This window comes from Lepisma saccharinum, chromosome 25 (assembly GCF_977018435.1).
Source record: "Lepisma saccharinum chromosome 25, izLepSacc3.1, whole genome shotgun sequence".
Taxonomy (NCBI): domain Eukaryota; kingdom Metazoa; phylum Arthropoda; class Insecta; order Zygentoma; family Lepismatidae; genus Lepisma; species Lepisma saccharinum.
Genome location: NC_139253.1, coordinates 51,728,858 through 51,745,356, shown reverse-complemented (window position 1 = coordinate 51,745,356; position 16,499 = coordinate 51,728,858). Strand labels below are relative to the sequence as shown.

Here is a 16,499-nt window from a genome sequence, read left to right as displayed (position 1 = left end):
ATCAAAATCTAATTATTGATAACAACTCGTTTGAACCAGTTTCCAAATTCAAATACTTAGGAGTAATATTAACAAATGAAAATTATATTAAAGAGGAAATAAAAAGTAGGCTTAATTCAGGAAATGCATGTTACTTCTCTCTTCATAAACTTTTGTCTTCTCGTTTAATATCGAAGAAACTAAAAGTTAAAATATACAAAACAGTAATTTTGCCTGTAGTATTATATGGATGTGAAACTTGGTCCCTTACATTGAAAGAGGAACATAAATTGAGAGTATTTGGAAATAAGATCCTTAGGAAAATATTTGGACCTAAAAGGGATAAGGAGACAGGTGAGTGGAGAAGGTTACATAATTTAGAAGTACATAATTTGTATTCATGTCCAGATATTATTAGAATAATTAAATCAAGAAGACTTAGGTGGGCAGGCCATGTGGCACGAATGAGAGAGGAAAGAGGAGTTTACAGGATTCTTGTTGGGAAACCTGATGGTAAGAGACCTGTAGGAAGGCCAAGACGAAGATGGAGGGACAACGTTGAGATGGACCTAAGGGAAATCGGTAGGGATGGAAAAGAGTATATAGATCTTGCTCAAGATAATGAAAGATGGAAGGCCTGTGTTGCTGCAGCCATGAACCTTCGGGTTTAAGAAGGCTAGAGAGTTAGTTAGTTAGTTAGTAAGAAGAGACTAGTAAATGTAGGTCTAGCAAGTGAGAAAGAGACTAATAAATGTAGTTGTAGGAAGTGAGAAGAGTCTAATATAGGTAGGTGTAGTGAGAAAGAGACTAATAAATGTAGGTGTAGCAAGTGACAAAGACTAATAAATGTAGGTGTAGTAAGTGAGAAAGAGACTAATAAAGGTAGTTGTAGCAAGTAACAAGACATTAATAAATGTAGGTGTAGTAAATAAGAACGATACAATAAATGTAGGTGTAGCAAGTGAGTAATAAAGGTAGATGTAGCAAGTAAGAAGAAACTTATAAATGTAGGTGTAGCAAGTGAAAAAGAGACTAATAAATGTAGGTGTAGCAAGTGAGAAGTCTAATAAAGGTAGGTGTAGTGAGAAAGAGACTAATAAATGTAGGTGTAGCAAGTGAGAAAGACTAATAAATGTAGGTATAGTAAGTGAGAGACTAATAAAGGTAGTTGTAGCAAGTAACAAGCCACTAATAAATGTAGGTGTAATAAATAAGAACGATACAATAAATGTAGGTGTAGGAAGTAAGTAATAAAGGTAGATGTAGCAAGTAAGGAGACACTAATAAATGTAGGCCTAGCAAGTAAGACAACATTAATGAATGTTGATGTAGCAAGTAAGAAGAGAGTAATAAATGTAGGTGTAGCAAGAAAGAAGAGACTTATAAAAGTAGGTATAGTAATAACGAGACAATAAATGTAGGTGTAGCAAGTGAGAAGAGTCTAATGAAGGTAGGTGTAGTAAGTGAGAATGATACTAATAAATGTAGGTGTAGCAAGTGACAAAGACTAATAAATATAGGTGTAGCAAGTGAAAAGACACTAATAAATGTAGGTCTAGCAAGTGAGAAAGAGACCAATAAATGTAGGTGTAGCAAGTGAGAAAGATACTAATAAATGTAGGTGTAACAAGTGAGTAGAGACTAATAAATGAAGCTGTATCAAGTAAGAAGAGACTAATAAATGTAGGTCTAGCAAGTGAGAAAGAGACTAATAAATGTAGGTGTAGCAAGTGAGAAGTCTAATAAAGGTAGGTGTATTGAGAAAGAGACTAATAAATGTAGGTGTAGCAAGTGAGAAAGACTAATAAATGTAGGTATAGTAAGTGAGAGACTAATAAAGGTAGTTGTAGCAAGTAACAAGCCACTAATAAATGTAGGTGTAATAAATAAGAACGATACAATAAATGTAGGTGCAGGAAGTGAGTAATAAAGGTAGATGTAGCAAGTAAGAAGACACTAATAAATGTAGGCCTAGCAAGTAAGACAACATTAAGAAATGTTGATGTAGCAAGTAAGAAGAGAGTAATAAATGTAGGTGTAGCAAGAAAGAAGAGACTTATAAATGTAGGTATAGTAATAACGAGACAATAAATGTAGGTGTAGCAAGTGAGAAGAGTCTAATGAAGGTAGGTGTAGTAAGTGAGAAAGATACTAATAAATGTAGGTGTAGCAAGTGAGTAGAGACTAATAAATATAGGTGTAGCAAGTGAAAAGACACTAATAAATGTAGGTCTAGCAAGTGAGAAAGAGACTAATAAATGTAGGTGTAGCAAGTGAGAAAGATACTAATAAATGTAGGTGTAGCAAGTGAGTAGAGACTAATAAATGAAGCTGTAGCAAGTAAGAGACTAATAAATGTAGGTCTAGCAAGTGAGAAAGAGACTAATAAATGTAGGTGTAGCAAGTGAAAAGAGTCTAATAAAGGTAGGTGTAGTGAGGAAGAGACTAATAAATGTAGGTGTAGCAAGTGACAAAGACTAATAAATGTAGGTGTAGTAAGTGAGAAAGACTAATAAAGGTAGTTGTAGCAAGTAACAAGACACTAATAAATGTAGGTCTAGTAAATAAGAATGATACAATAAATGTAGGTGTAGTAAATAAGAACGATACAATAAATGTAGGTGTAGCAAGTGAGTAATAAAGGTAGATGTAGCAAGTAAGAAGACACTAATAAATGTAGGTGTAGCAAATGAGAAAGAGACTAATAAATGTAGGTGTAGCAAGTGAGAAGTCTAATAAAGGTAGGTGTAGTGAGAAAGAGACTAATAAGTGAAGGTGTAGCAAGTGAGAAAGAGACTAATAAAGGTAGATGTAGCAAGTAAGAAGACACTAATAAATGTAGGTGCATTCATAATTTATAATGTGTGTAACTTACTCACTTTTATATAGATTAATTCATATTTTCAATAAATTAATCAAAAATACAAAACTTTTGTACTTAACGTATAGCAAGTATCTATTATTTCAAATGACGTTTCCGGAACAACTGACACCCTTCTTCAGGTTCTTTTTCTCGGCTACCAGAAATATGTCATAGCAACGTCAAATAATGTCAAACATCAGGAAAAAAGGAAACTGTACAGTTAAGGTGAAGGCAGAATTTGGATTTTTTTTTCTAAAACCTTGACTACCCCCATGTTCCCTCATTTGTTTAAAACCATAGCTGTAAAAACTTGTAGATCTAAAAACCTATATACATTTAAAATGTTAAAAAAATGCCCGCTTGTTCACTTCCCCGTGCTGACTGTTGGTTTATTCCTCACCATATGCTGTAGATATTTGCTACATGTAAGTACAAAAGTTTTGTATTTTTGATTAATTTATTGAAAATATGAATAAATCTAAATGCAAGTGTAGCAAGTGAGAAAGAGAGTAATAAATGTAGCTGTAGTAAGTAAGAACAGACTAATAAATGTAGGTCTAGCAAGTGAGAAAGAGACTAATAAATGTAGTTGTAGGAAGTGAGAAGAGTCTAATACAGGTAGGTGTAGTGAGAAAGAGACTAATAAATGTAGGTGTAGCAAGTGACAAAGACTAATAAATGTAGGTGTAGTAAGTGAGAAAGAGACTAATAAAGGTAGTTGTAGCAAGTAACAAGACATTAATAAATGTAGGTGTAGTAAATAAGAACGATACAATAAATGTAGGTGTAGCAAATGAGTAATAAAGGTAGGTGTAGCAAGTAAGAAGACACTTATAAATGTAGGTGTAGCAAGTGAAAGAGACTAATAAATGTAGGTGTAGCAAGTGAGAAGTCTAATAAAGGTAGGTGTAGTGAGAAAGAGACTAATAAGTGAAGGTGTAGCAAGTGAGAAAGAGACTAATAAAGGTAGATGTATCAAGTAACAAGCCACTAATAAATGTAGGTGTAATAAATAAGAACGATACAATAAATGTAGGTGTAGGAAGTGAGTAATAAAGGTAGATGTAGCAAGTAAGAAGACACTAATAAATGTAGGCCTAGCAAGTAAGATAACATTAATAAATGTTGATGTAGCAAGTAAGAAGAGAGTAATAAATGTAGGTGTAACAAGAAAGAAGAGACTTATAAAAGTAGGTATAGTAATAACGAGACAATAAATGTAGGTGTAGCAAGTGAGAAGAGACTAATAAAGGTAGATGTAGTAAGTGAGAAAGATACTAATAAAGATAAGTATAGTAGGTGAAAAAGAGACAATAAATGTAGGTGTAGCAAGTTAGACGAAACTAATAAAGGCAGGTGTAGCAAGTGAGAAGGGTCTCACAAAGGTAGGTGTAGCACATGAGAAGAGACTAATAAAGGCAGAGGGAGCAAGTGAGAAGAGGCTGCCATGTCCACTCAGCTACAGTGAGGAACAGAGTAGCAATGGTAGTTGTAACAAGTGAGAACAGTCTGTCAGGTTTATTAACCAACATGAGAAACAGACAAAGAAGATAGGTGTAACAAGTAAAAATAATCGTCATGTTCACTCAGCCAAGATGAGAAACAAACCCACAAGTGAGAAGAGTGGGCAACATTTTCAGCAAAAGCAAGGAACATACCAGCAACCGTAGGTGTAACAAGTGAGAACAGTCTGTCATGTTCACTCAGCTAAAGTGATGAACAAGTAAGAAGAGTATGTTCACACTCTGAGAAAGAGACTAGAGGGGCAAGAGCAGAGTTTTTGACACCTAGAACTACAGAATAGCAAAGATACCCTACTCTTCTCATGCCATGCAGAAGCTAAAAGTAGAACTTTAAAGCTTAGCAATGTCAAACCTACCAGCAGGACTTACAGGAACAACGCAATTTACATAAAATGAGTACAAACCTAAAAGGTGGTATGACTAATTTATTATATGTATTTCCTTTGATAGTATTTGTCATTCAAGAGAAAAATGCGTTATTGGTTTTCCAACAGCTGTATAAATTTAAGTTTAGAATAATCCAACATAATCAAAGGTTTTACTTTAGTGATACTGGGCAGTCATGGTGTGTGCTCATCAGTGGCATGCCCAAGCGGGGGGTTATAACCCCGCCCCCCTTTTTGTCCAGGATCCTTAAGAAAAGAAAGTCAAAGGCAGGAAAAAATGGCAAAATAAGGACAGACTACTAAAAAACGTATACATAAGCCATTCCTATCAAAAATCCTGGGCGTGCCACTGGTGCTCATATTATAGTGTGTATATTCAACCAGTACTCCACTTTGGATATGTAATTTCCATAAATTTACACAATCAACAATGTGTAAAACTGGTATACAAACCCAAATTTACTTACTGTGGTGCAATAAAAAAATAATCATTCTGCATTTAGCAGTTTCTCTGCAGTGAGATCCGAGAGGAACACAAAGACAATAATTGCAAAAGGCAGAAACACTACTTAAAGTTTAAGGTTAAAAATTAACAACAGGTGTATTAAAATTTGTGTAAGCAGGCTCAAAGAACTGCACATTACAACAAGAATTTTAACACGAATGCTTTCAATGAATAAATTGATTATAAAAACTTAGCAACAAACAACAATACACTATAGCAGTTGTAAAGAACATAATTAATTGTAATTTATTTCCCTTCAACATGCTGTAAAACCTACTAAGAGCACAATATCACTGTCACAATTAGTATAAAATGGAATCACTGTTCTTCCTAGAAAATGCTAGTACTAGAAGTGGATGTGTATATATAGTGGACCTGTGACTAAAGAACTTATTATGCTAGAATGGTAAAATCCAGAAAAAAATTACATGTTATATTACCAAGATCTGAGGGATGATGTAAATACAATTAAGAATAATGCTAAAATATTTTTCAAATTAGCTAAAGAGATAGGTTTGGAAGTTAACAAAAAAAACTAAATATATGCTTACAGGCCGAAACCAAGTGTTAGGTAATAATCAAAATCTAATTATTGATAACAACTCATTTGAACCAGTTTCCAAATTCAAGTACTTAGGAGTAATATTAACAAATGAAAATAATATTAAAGAGGAAATAAAAAGTAGACTTAATTCAGGAAATGATGTTACTTTTCTCTTAATAAACTTTTGTCGTCTCGTTTAATATCTAAGATACTATTAAGCTAAAATATACAAAACCGTAATTTTGCCTGTAATATTATATGGATGTGAAACTTGGTCCCTTACATTGAGAGTATTTGAAAATAAGATCCTTAAGAAAATATTTGGACCTAAAAGGGATGAGGAGACAGGTGAGTGGAGAAAGTTACATAATTTAGAACTACATAATTTGTATTCATGTCCAGATATTATTAGAATGGTTAAATCAAGAAGACTTAGGTGGGCAGGCCATGTGGCACGAATGGGAGAGAAAAGAAGAGTTTACAGAAGTCTTGTTGGGAAACCTGATGGTAAGAGGCCAGTAGGAAGGCCAAGACGGAGCTGGAGAGATAACGTTGAGATGGACCTAAAGGATATAGCTAGAGATGGAAAAGAGTATATAGATCTTGCTCAGGATAGGGACAGATGGAAGGCCTGTGTTGCTGCAACATGAACCTTCGAGTTTAAGAAGACTAGAGAGTTAGTTAGTTAGTTAGTTATTACAAAGATCATGAAATTTAAAGTGCATAATGCAAGATTGACTGATTGATTTTGGTTTATTTTACTTTGACTTTTTGCCACTTTTGGGTAATCGCAAAAATGAGGATGAGTGATGAAATGAAATTGAGGAAGGAACACTCACAAAGAAAACTCATGCAGAGGCTGGGATTTGAATCTGGGACCCCGTGTCATAGCACACTGTGTTAACCACTCTGGCATGGGAGTATACTACAAGAAAATCAGGGTTTTGCTCTATATAAGAATTGTAATTTGATTGGCATTAAAAAGGATTTTACTTGATGAAGGGACACTCACAAAGAACACCCATGCTAAAAGCAGAATTCGAACCTTGACATTAATAATGAGACAAAGGTATTCCACTTACCTTCTATTGAACCTTTAACATTATCCGAAGGTACAAAAGGCTTCTCTGTTACAGGCGACTTGAGAGACAAAAGGAAATCAAGATCTTCATCTCCATTTTCTAAGTTCTTCTTACTTTGTCCTTCACTTAAGCTAACATCCTTTGATTGAACTTCTGAAACTAGTTTCTTTCTATCTTTAGAACTTTCAATTTGATGCTTTGAAGTCACACTTGTATCAGTCGTAGTTTCCTTCTTTGAAACTTTTGCATCTATTGGGACATAAATATTTGAATCACATTTTTCTGGAGTATTGTTCATGGGCACATTTGGTTTTTCACTAGTACTTGCAGTCTGTTTGGGAACTTCTACAGTCAGTTTCTTTAAATTTTCTAGATTCTGATAATTGGTAAGCTGAAAATCATTTCCTGATGCCTCTTCATCAGGTTCACTGTCTATTTCTAAGGTCAAAGTAGCACCAGCTGTTAATACAGTATGTTCTGAATCCATGCTATTATTTTCATCATCACATCTTTCATCCTTAAATGACAATATATCAATCATTTTGTCATTAATCTTGTCTGCTTCTTGCCTTTCCTTGAGTTTGTTTTCTACAGATTTTATTACAGGCTTGTAATTCTTAGTATTTAAATTGGCTAATTCATTCATTTTTTCAAATTCACCTTGCTGAAAAATAAAATCAAGTTATTCAATAATAATAATTACTTCCAGTACAAAATAGCAAACAACATGCTTAGTAAAAATAATTATCATATTAGAAATTTGCAAGTAAAGAATGCACCTGTGGTCGGAATATATGGAAATATATTGTTGACAATTTTATATGATATAATATTTTTATAAATAGTCTGTAGGTTGCTTTAACAATTCTGCCATTAAAATTCTCCCGTAGTTCCTTTCCCAGGTCACAAAATCATAGATTGACACTAAGATTTAGAAAGTTAAATGTAACATGGAATGTAGGGAGTTTTATATTGAATAATGAACCAGGATCTGTGCAAATATTTTCTATCACATATTTGAATTTGGAAACATCATATGCATTAGTAGAATGTAATGATGATGCAGATTAATTAGTATTCTATCAGTATCAGCCAATATAGGCATATTGATGAATCACTAAAATCATCAGTAATTTATATGTTTACATTGTTAACAAAATAACAAAATGACAAAAATTTGCTCTAAATTATAGATGTATCAGACTAGTAAAATTAACCGTAATTATGGATAATTTTACCCATCCAATACATCAATAAATAACCAGTAATTTGTGCAAAATTTTGCTACATACGAGGTGTGTTCGGAAAGAAACGTTACAGCCCATATAGGGTGAAAGGTGATGTTTTAGTGTATACATTGGCTTTGATCTTCATCCTTCCACTTTTGTTTTGCAGCCGTTCGTCACCGTTACCTGGAGTATAGTTCGATTTGATTTTTTTTATTTGATTTGTTTTATTTTACTTCGCTTTTTGTGCCACTTTTGGCTAATTTGCAAAGATGGGAATGAGGGGTGATATGATGAAATTGATGAATGGACACTTACAAATATCCGTGCCCAGGCCAGGATTCAAACCCCGGGACCCCTAGCATCGTAGTGCGATGTGCTAACCACTCCGCCACAGGGGCCGGCGGAGTCTAGTTCGAGTAACACGTACTGACAATGGCTGCGCCGGTTCAGAATCCCATCAAATGTGAAATATGCTCTGCCATACGTTTTCTCCATGCAAAAGGTGAGTGCCCAGCAGATATCCACAAAGCAATTGTTCCCGTGCATGGAAACAGTATGAGTCGCCAACATGTAACAAAGTGATGCCGTGAATTTGCTGCAGGCAGGACCAAACACAAGAGCGGTAGGCCATCTGTGATCACCGATGAACTTCTGCATCACATTGAGGAAACAATTCGTGCAAATAGGCATCTCACAGTAAGACAATAACATGAAATCATTCCGGAAGTGTCTAACACAATGCTTTTGGACCATCAGCCATACAGACCGAACCTTGCACCCAGCGACTCTTCCACTTGTTTCTTCACCTTAGGAGACATCTTGCAGGTCAACACTTCCAGGATGAAGAAGAGATCAAGAACAAAGTTGAAATGTGGTTCCAGCAGCAGGCGGCAGAATTCTATGACTCTGGAATACAGAAGCTAGTATCTAGACTTAACAAGTGTTTGGACAATGCCGGAAATTATGTGGAAAAATAACTCATGTAACACTAAATAATCTGTAGTGGACGTGTTATCAAATATATATATATATATATATATATATATATATATATATATATATAAAATCAAAGCCCTTAGCCCTTTTTACTTAGCCCTTTTGGCCCTCCTTGCTTTTATCCATTATCCATTATATATATATATTTTTTTTTAATGAATACTAGCTGTTGCAACCTTTCTTTCCGGACACGGCTCATATTTTGTTATTATTTTAGTAATACAAATATATACTTCATGTATCCTGATTTTGTGAAATTAATGTCTACATATGTGATGAACCATTCATGTTCTTCAAGGTAACATCTGCAACTTTATGTACAGCACAGCATGAATATTGATATATTGTACCCAGAGTGAAATATATTTGCACACTTTGCTATAAAATATAAGAAATACACAAAAACAATGCTTTGCAGAAAATTGGGGTTGGAAAGGTAGACCAGTTTTGGTTCTATTGCCTTTTTTCACTGAATGGCCCTACGCAGCACACCTGCACAGTTCCCTCTGTGCAGCAAAGGGTGAGACTGCTGCAACCTGCCAGTTCAGCTCAGAATAATCAGCCTGTCTTAAGCTGTGTGCAATATATATACAGTGCTCAGTTCCTAAGTGTCGAATATGACAACTGTTATGCAAAATAGATTACGTTTGGGTTACAAAAACACATTAAGCGAGGTGAAAAGGGCCCAAATCATTGTATTGCATCATGAATGAAAAAATGCATGACATAGCGATGGGGCTTTGAGCATCTGTCCATGCTGTCTGCTGTCCATCACCATGTCCAAAACTGGGAGACCTCGATGCATTTCACAACAGGAGGACAATTTTATTGTGGTGGTGACTCGTAAATGAGTTAGGTGCAAAACATCTCCAGAAATAACAGAGGAACTGAATGCAATGTGCAAGAAACCAGCAAGGGTTAGGAGAGCAAGCAGCTGACTCTATAACGCAGGTCTCAATGCTCACATTGCAGCAAAGAAACCACTAATGAGGCATCAAAATAAAATAAATGTTTGGAGTGGGCTAAGAAACTTATCAAGTGGACTCGCAAACAGTGAAATTCTATACTATAATCTGACAAATCAAAATTTGCACAGTTTTCCAGCAAACACTACCAGTACTTGCACTGCAGCTTGCGACAAACGCTAAAACTAGGACCTCTAAACATGTCCCTCCTAACCTAACAACATATGCATTATTAGACCTAAGAGGGATTGTAGGTCAGGAATTGTTGTTCGGAGGATTAGATTTAGAGTTCTTAGTGAAGCACGAGAGAAATAATGATGCCTGTTGCTTTGATTGATTATGGTTATTTAACACCACTTTCTTGCTCTTTTGGCTAATTGTGACAAAATGAGTGATGATTTGATGGAAATGATGAAAGAACACCTACGTCCAGGCCAGGATTCAAACCTAGGACCTCCAGGCCAGGATTCAAACCTAGGAACCCTGGCACCATAGCATACTATGCTAACCACTCTGCTACAGAGGTTGGCATGGCAAGAATAAAAAAATGATTGCAGGAAAAAAATATTACAGAGTCATAAAAGAAATTATGGAATAGCATTTAGGAAAGCATGAAAACAATGTTTTTTTTTCCAGTTGTTAAATGTTATACGAGGATGGCCAGAAATAACTAACAGTTTTCAAGATGGAAAAAAAAAAGCATTACATTATGAAGTAACTTGAAGCTTTCCTGGCGACAAATGAGGAAAAGATTCTCTCGGGCTATCGAGCAGGTGAGTTGTGAAAAAGATTCCAAGCTTTCGAGAGCTAACATCACTCTCATCTTCAGGGGAGAAGTGCAGTTCCGAGTGTCAACCCAATGAATATACGTTCATGGAGGGGAGGGGATCCCGGTGAAGATGGCGGACCAATCAGGTGGCATGTCTGTGCATGCGCTCGAACTGGACCCAGCTTGGTTAGCGATAGTTAACCAAAAGCGTGCATGCACCAGACATGCCACCCAATTGGTCCATCATCTTCACCAGGAACCCCCCCCCCCCATCCTCCACGAACGTGTATACACCAGGTTGATGCTCAGAACTGACTTCTACCCTGAAGATGAGAGTGATGTTAGCTCTCGAAAGCTTGGAACCTTTTCCACAACTCACCTGGTCGATAGCCCGAGAGAATCTTTTCACCATTACATTATATTAATGAACTTCTAATGGTGTACCAACGATACGCATAGAAAGATTTTTTTTTATTTGAAAATAATCTCTCAAATGGTTCCTATTACATTAGACACTTTCTAAAGCTTGACATTACCCTCTGCAGGATATCTTTTGGGATGGTATCAACCTTGCCTCTGGGATCAGTCAATGTGGCTGGCTTTGTTGTGTACACATAAGTCTGGAGGCGAAATTTCTAGAGACCACATTGGCCAAATAATATCTGCAAATGTTAAAATAGCATGAAACAATTTTCATACAGCAGCCATGCTCACACATCCTGGGTGGTCTGCAGCCCTCACTCTATATTAGGTAGTTATCTCACTTAGGGATAGTATTGATCCTTGGAGCAGAAATGCTGTTTACTATGTCTATGAAACAAACAGCTGCTTCAGGACCTGTTCGAATATAAAGCTCCATGACAACAACACAGCCACGTACAGATCAATGTTCCATGGCAAACTAAACTTCCAGATGGCAGCCATCGCGCAAAACCGTGGAGGACAGTGTTGCCAGCATATGGCAGTAAAACTGTCATTTTAAAAACATCAAATGTTTTTGTTCTTCCCTGCATTTCACAGATTTTGCCAAACATTTACTTTACACAGCAATGTAATTTTGGGGACAGGGCCAGAGGCAATGAGCTTCCAATACCAGTTTAATGACTCTCAGGAGCTTCTCATAATGCTGAGTCAACACTAAATATCTAGAACTACACTGGGGATCAAACCTAGGATCACTAGCACAAAAGAGAAGAGAGAGAACCATTTATCTGTGGAAATTCACATTTATTCTGACATTCAGCAAATTGGATAGCTATCGAGTGGTTCTATATTTATAAATAGGGCTCTGTAGTTGATGACAAATCATCTTTTTTTGTGAGCATAAACCTGATATCAGTCAGTTTCCCTTCAGTTAGAACCAGAAAACATTATTTTCATTTTACATTTTTCGGCCCTTTTTGGCTTTTAGGTGATTTTTCAGTACTTGTTGCTGTTTTTATTGCATTTTTCTTCACTTTCAGGCCCTCCCTTGAAGATGACCTGCAATTTTCAACCTTAAAATTGTGGCGAGATTGGAGTGGAAAGACATGGAAATGGCATCACCTCCTTTATATCAAACACATGGACAATCTTGAGGAGCAACAAAGGTGGTTGCTTTGGAGACACAATAAACAGCACTTTTTGGAGGACTGACCCCTTCTCAGCTATTAGAAATCCAGAATTGGGACAAGGTGGAAGGGTTATGGACAGGTACAGGAAGTTCTCTGGTGGTGAACGTGTGCTTCATTTTACACAAACACTGGGAATAACAGCTAGACATACATAAAGATATTTCTGAAATTCAGAACACTTAACCATGTCTCCCCATATTACAGCAGTGCTTGAAGTGGAGAAAGCATGGGTAGTCGTTATCTCCTCCAGTTAAGAAAACTTTCATAGATCATCACTCCCCCCCCCCTTTCAGCTAAGATAAACTGCATAGGCATCACCCACCTGGTGCACTGTCTCCATGTTGATCCATGCAAGCATCCCTCAATTACAAATTTCCACTTCGAACACATTAAAGAGAATGGCTAGTTAGAAGCCAACTGCATTACTACACTATATAGCGACCCCAAACAAAAGAACCTTTGGCAAAAAGTCTCCCCCACCTCCCCCTTCTTTTGTTCAACTAGGGCCATAAGGAAGCATGCTCCAGTCTGCCCCTCCCCTCCATGCAAGCAAGCATAAGGTGCCCAGGAGTCGCGGGTCCGTGCAGGCTTTTTTGCTTGTGGGTCCACTATCTATCATTCTACCAACAAATCATTAAACATCTATACTTACAGTGAAGTATTCTTCTGGTAAGTTCAGTCTTTTATGGAAAGGAATACATGCTAATCCTTCCGATAGTAAATTCAGATCAAGTGAAAAGTATTCACTGTATAAAACTGATGGACTATCTTCCCATAATTTTTCACTTTTAAATGTGAAGTGTCCTCCTTCTAGAAAGAGAAATGAAGATCATGTCAGACAATACAGGACAAATCTTACAAAATAAGACTGAAAGGACATTTTCTTGTCCTGCTGGGGGGAAAAAAATTCACTATTTAAATACACGGATGTTAATTGACATATTAAGCAACTTTGGTTCAAGTGATGTACAAAGTTTAAAAGTTTTTTCCGTGGCGTATTTAAGAACCTGATTTTCTATTCCATGCGGCAGGAAGTTTTGAGTTGGTGTATCATGTAAACCGTATGTGCTTGTATGGTAGTTTGAAAGAATTGTTCTAATTCCACATAACACACAGAAAGGCTAATCAGGACTGGACCTACAGTTTACAGTGAGATCTGAACCACTGTGTACCTCCACCAGGTACTGAACCTGGGACTTGCATGTCAATTAAAAGTCATGTTATTAAATTGTTAAGTTGTAAACAACCTTTGTGAGTATTTTCAGCAAACCGAAATCAAGTAGCGGTAAATAAACAGGCAGAAATTCAACATCAATGATACATACAGTGGAACCTCAATTTTATGTTCATCAGGGGACCAAGTTGTAAAAAATTTAAAATGTGGGAAAATGTGACATCGAGGAAAATTTTATAGAATTTTGCTATGTTGGGACCATCAAGATTGAATGTATAATGCGAGGAAAATGTAAAATTGGGGTTCCACTATAACAATTAGCAAAGCAGGAAAAGAATTAATACGGAGACAAAAAAATATTAGAAAATAATACTATGAAAAAACATGCACACTGCTATATTTTAAATTATGTTTTGGAAAACAAAAATGCATTTTCAAGTCATCCAAAGATGTGTATGAAACCACTGAACTTGTGAAGATAAAAGACAATAAAATCTTTTCACCTGCTTGGAAATGAACGAACTAGGGCCTCTTGACCATATATTTGTAATTCTTGTCTTTCCCCTGTAGCATCTAACATATTACTTAGACTTTGCATTTATTTTAAATACTAACCTAAAAATTGTATTTTTAGCTTTTTTTAAAGTCATGCTGACAGTGATATCCTATCAAATTTTATCCCAAATCTTCTATTGAGATATGAGTTCACTTAAGAACATTAAACTCTGTTAACAATCTATTTGAACGTTAATCAACACAAACAAAAATTCTTACGTGATATTGGGGCTTGCAGCAATTCAAAAAAATTCGCTCCTCGTGATGTTTCATCCTCATCATCAGACACTACTTTTGGCTCCTCGTATTTCTCCCAGTTACTAAATATCTGCCTCTTTGAATAGTTTTTCCTGGTACTGTAAGTTTCAGTTTCTCTTCGCAAGTGACTAAACCTTTCTGCGTCATTTTCAGGCTCATTCACTTCCTTCTTCTCCTCTTCTTTTGCTGGGTTGGCTTGCTTGGCCAAACTTGACGAGTTTTCTTGCTGAACATTCTTGGAGTCTGTTTTCTCCCTTCTTCTATCTCTATGTCTGTTCTCTCTCTGACCTTTGGCCACTGCTTCAGAGACTACAGGAATACCACCACTATTTTGCGGAGAATCATCATCAAATTTTTCTTCATGCTTGGTGGTGGTGGCTGCACTTGGTTTCTGTCTTTGGGACTTCTTTTTCTTGTCTGGTCTCATTTCAGCTTTCTGTAACATAAATAAGCTGATATTATTTAATAAGATCAACAAGACAAAGATAGGACTGTTTACAGTTGAAAGATCCATTTTTTTTAATTTTATTCCTAGACAAGTAGATTTATTTAATAATGGAACTTATGCCAGTCTTTGGATTTTGTTTTAAAATCAATGGACTTATTAATTTATTCTATGCTGCTTGCTCATTGTTCTGCAAGTTCTACTTATTAATCCACACAACCTACTTCTGCTACATCGGCCTTCAATAACTCTAACAGAGCACCACTTACTCATTCGCCTTCAAAAAGCAAAATAAGCACCAAACTAAATAAAATCTTATAAAAAAATTACAACATGAATACATACCTAAAATTTGCAATGTTATCATACAAATAATATTAAGAAGAACTGTTTCTTGAGTGGCTAAACCTCTTCAGTTGCTCAATGTTTCAATGTACAGTGTAAATATTTAGTAAGGCCTCACTGAGGCCTCACCTTTTACAAAAAAAAAAAAAAAAAAAACGATATTGAATTGGAAACACTGCAGCGTCAATGCCGAAACTCTATCCAAGATAAGTAAAAGCTGCACAGCTATCAGTCATGAACACCACACAGAAGAGCAATGTTAACCATGAGTCATCAAGGAATTAGCACAGCGTTTCTTTCTGTCGTCATTCGGCCTCGGAAGAAATATTTGTTGTCCATTTTGAGCTCTCAAGAAATCAGGTTCTGAGCTGGCGATTTATTTCTTTCATGAATGAAAATACGTTGTTCATTTTTTCGTTTCTTTTCTCTCTTTTGTCATTAGCTCTAAAACAAATATAAAAAGTAAAAAGTGGTAACTTTGCTATTTTTACGACATCCCTCTTGTTTACTTTCAATGATAAGGACAAATGTTGGAGTGACCAGAAAAGATGAACGAACACAATAAGCTCTTAAATATTACCCAAGCCTTGAAAATAGATGCCGGCCCCAGTGGCAGATTGGTTATCACATCACGCTACGACACCAGGAGTACGGCGTTCGAATCCTAGCCTGGGCATGGACTTGTGAGTGTCCATTCATCAATTTCATCATATCGTCACTCATCCCCGCACCCCCTATACGCCTTCATGGCGTGGTGCTAAGCACAGGGGAACACTTTACTTCCTTTTTTTTTTACTTTTTATCCCCATATTTGATTGAGTTTGATTGAGTTTGTATTTGAAGTTCACTTTATGCACAGTAAGGTTAATTGGGACTGGACCTACAGTTTAAAGTGGGATCCAAACCACTAGGTGTCTCCACCGGGTATCGAACCCAGAAACCCTTGATCACAAGGTGACGATGCTACCACTGCGCCATTGGGGAGGCCTCCCCCATATTTGCAATTTAGCCAAAAGTGGCACAAGAAGCGAAGTAAAATAAAGCAAATCAATCGAACATAGGGTCTCCGGTTTCATAGAGCAGTATGCAAAGCACTCAAGACCCTCAAAATTGAAATAATAAGTGGAACTATATATGGTTCTTCCCTAATATAATTGAACGTGCTCTTGCGATAATAGTTACACATTTCCGTCGTGCAACACACAACCTCGACTCGACACAATATGTGTGCATTTACTTGCCCCTTTTCTGTATTTTTTCTATTTAGG

The 16,499-nt window shown here is 36.2% G+C and overlaps 1 protein-coding gene across 1 annotated transcript in view; it reads right to left on the bottom strand.

Annotated features, from left to right (window-relative positions):
• Window positions 1-16,499, bottom strand: part of Aven (Apoptosis and caspase activation inhibitor) — a 42,958-nt gene that overhangs the window by 13,038 nt on the left and 13,421 nt on the right. Inside the window, exons 2-4 of the mRNA XM_083111180.1 lie at window positions 14,403-14,877; window positions 13,107-13,264; window positions 6,883-7,546 (exon numbers count right to left, since the gene is read on the bottom strand). Coding sequence (XP_082967306.1) covers window positions 6,883-7,546; window positions 13,107-13,264; window positions 14,403-14,868 — 1,288 coding nt within the window. The 5' untranslated portion in view covers window positions 14,869-14,877. The remainder of the gene's footprint in view (window positions 1-6,882; window positions 7,547-13,106; window positions 13,265-14,402; window positions 14,878-16,499) is intronic.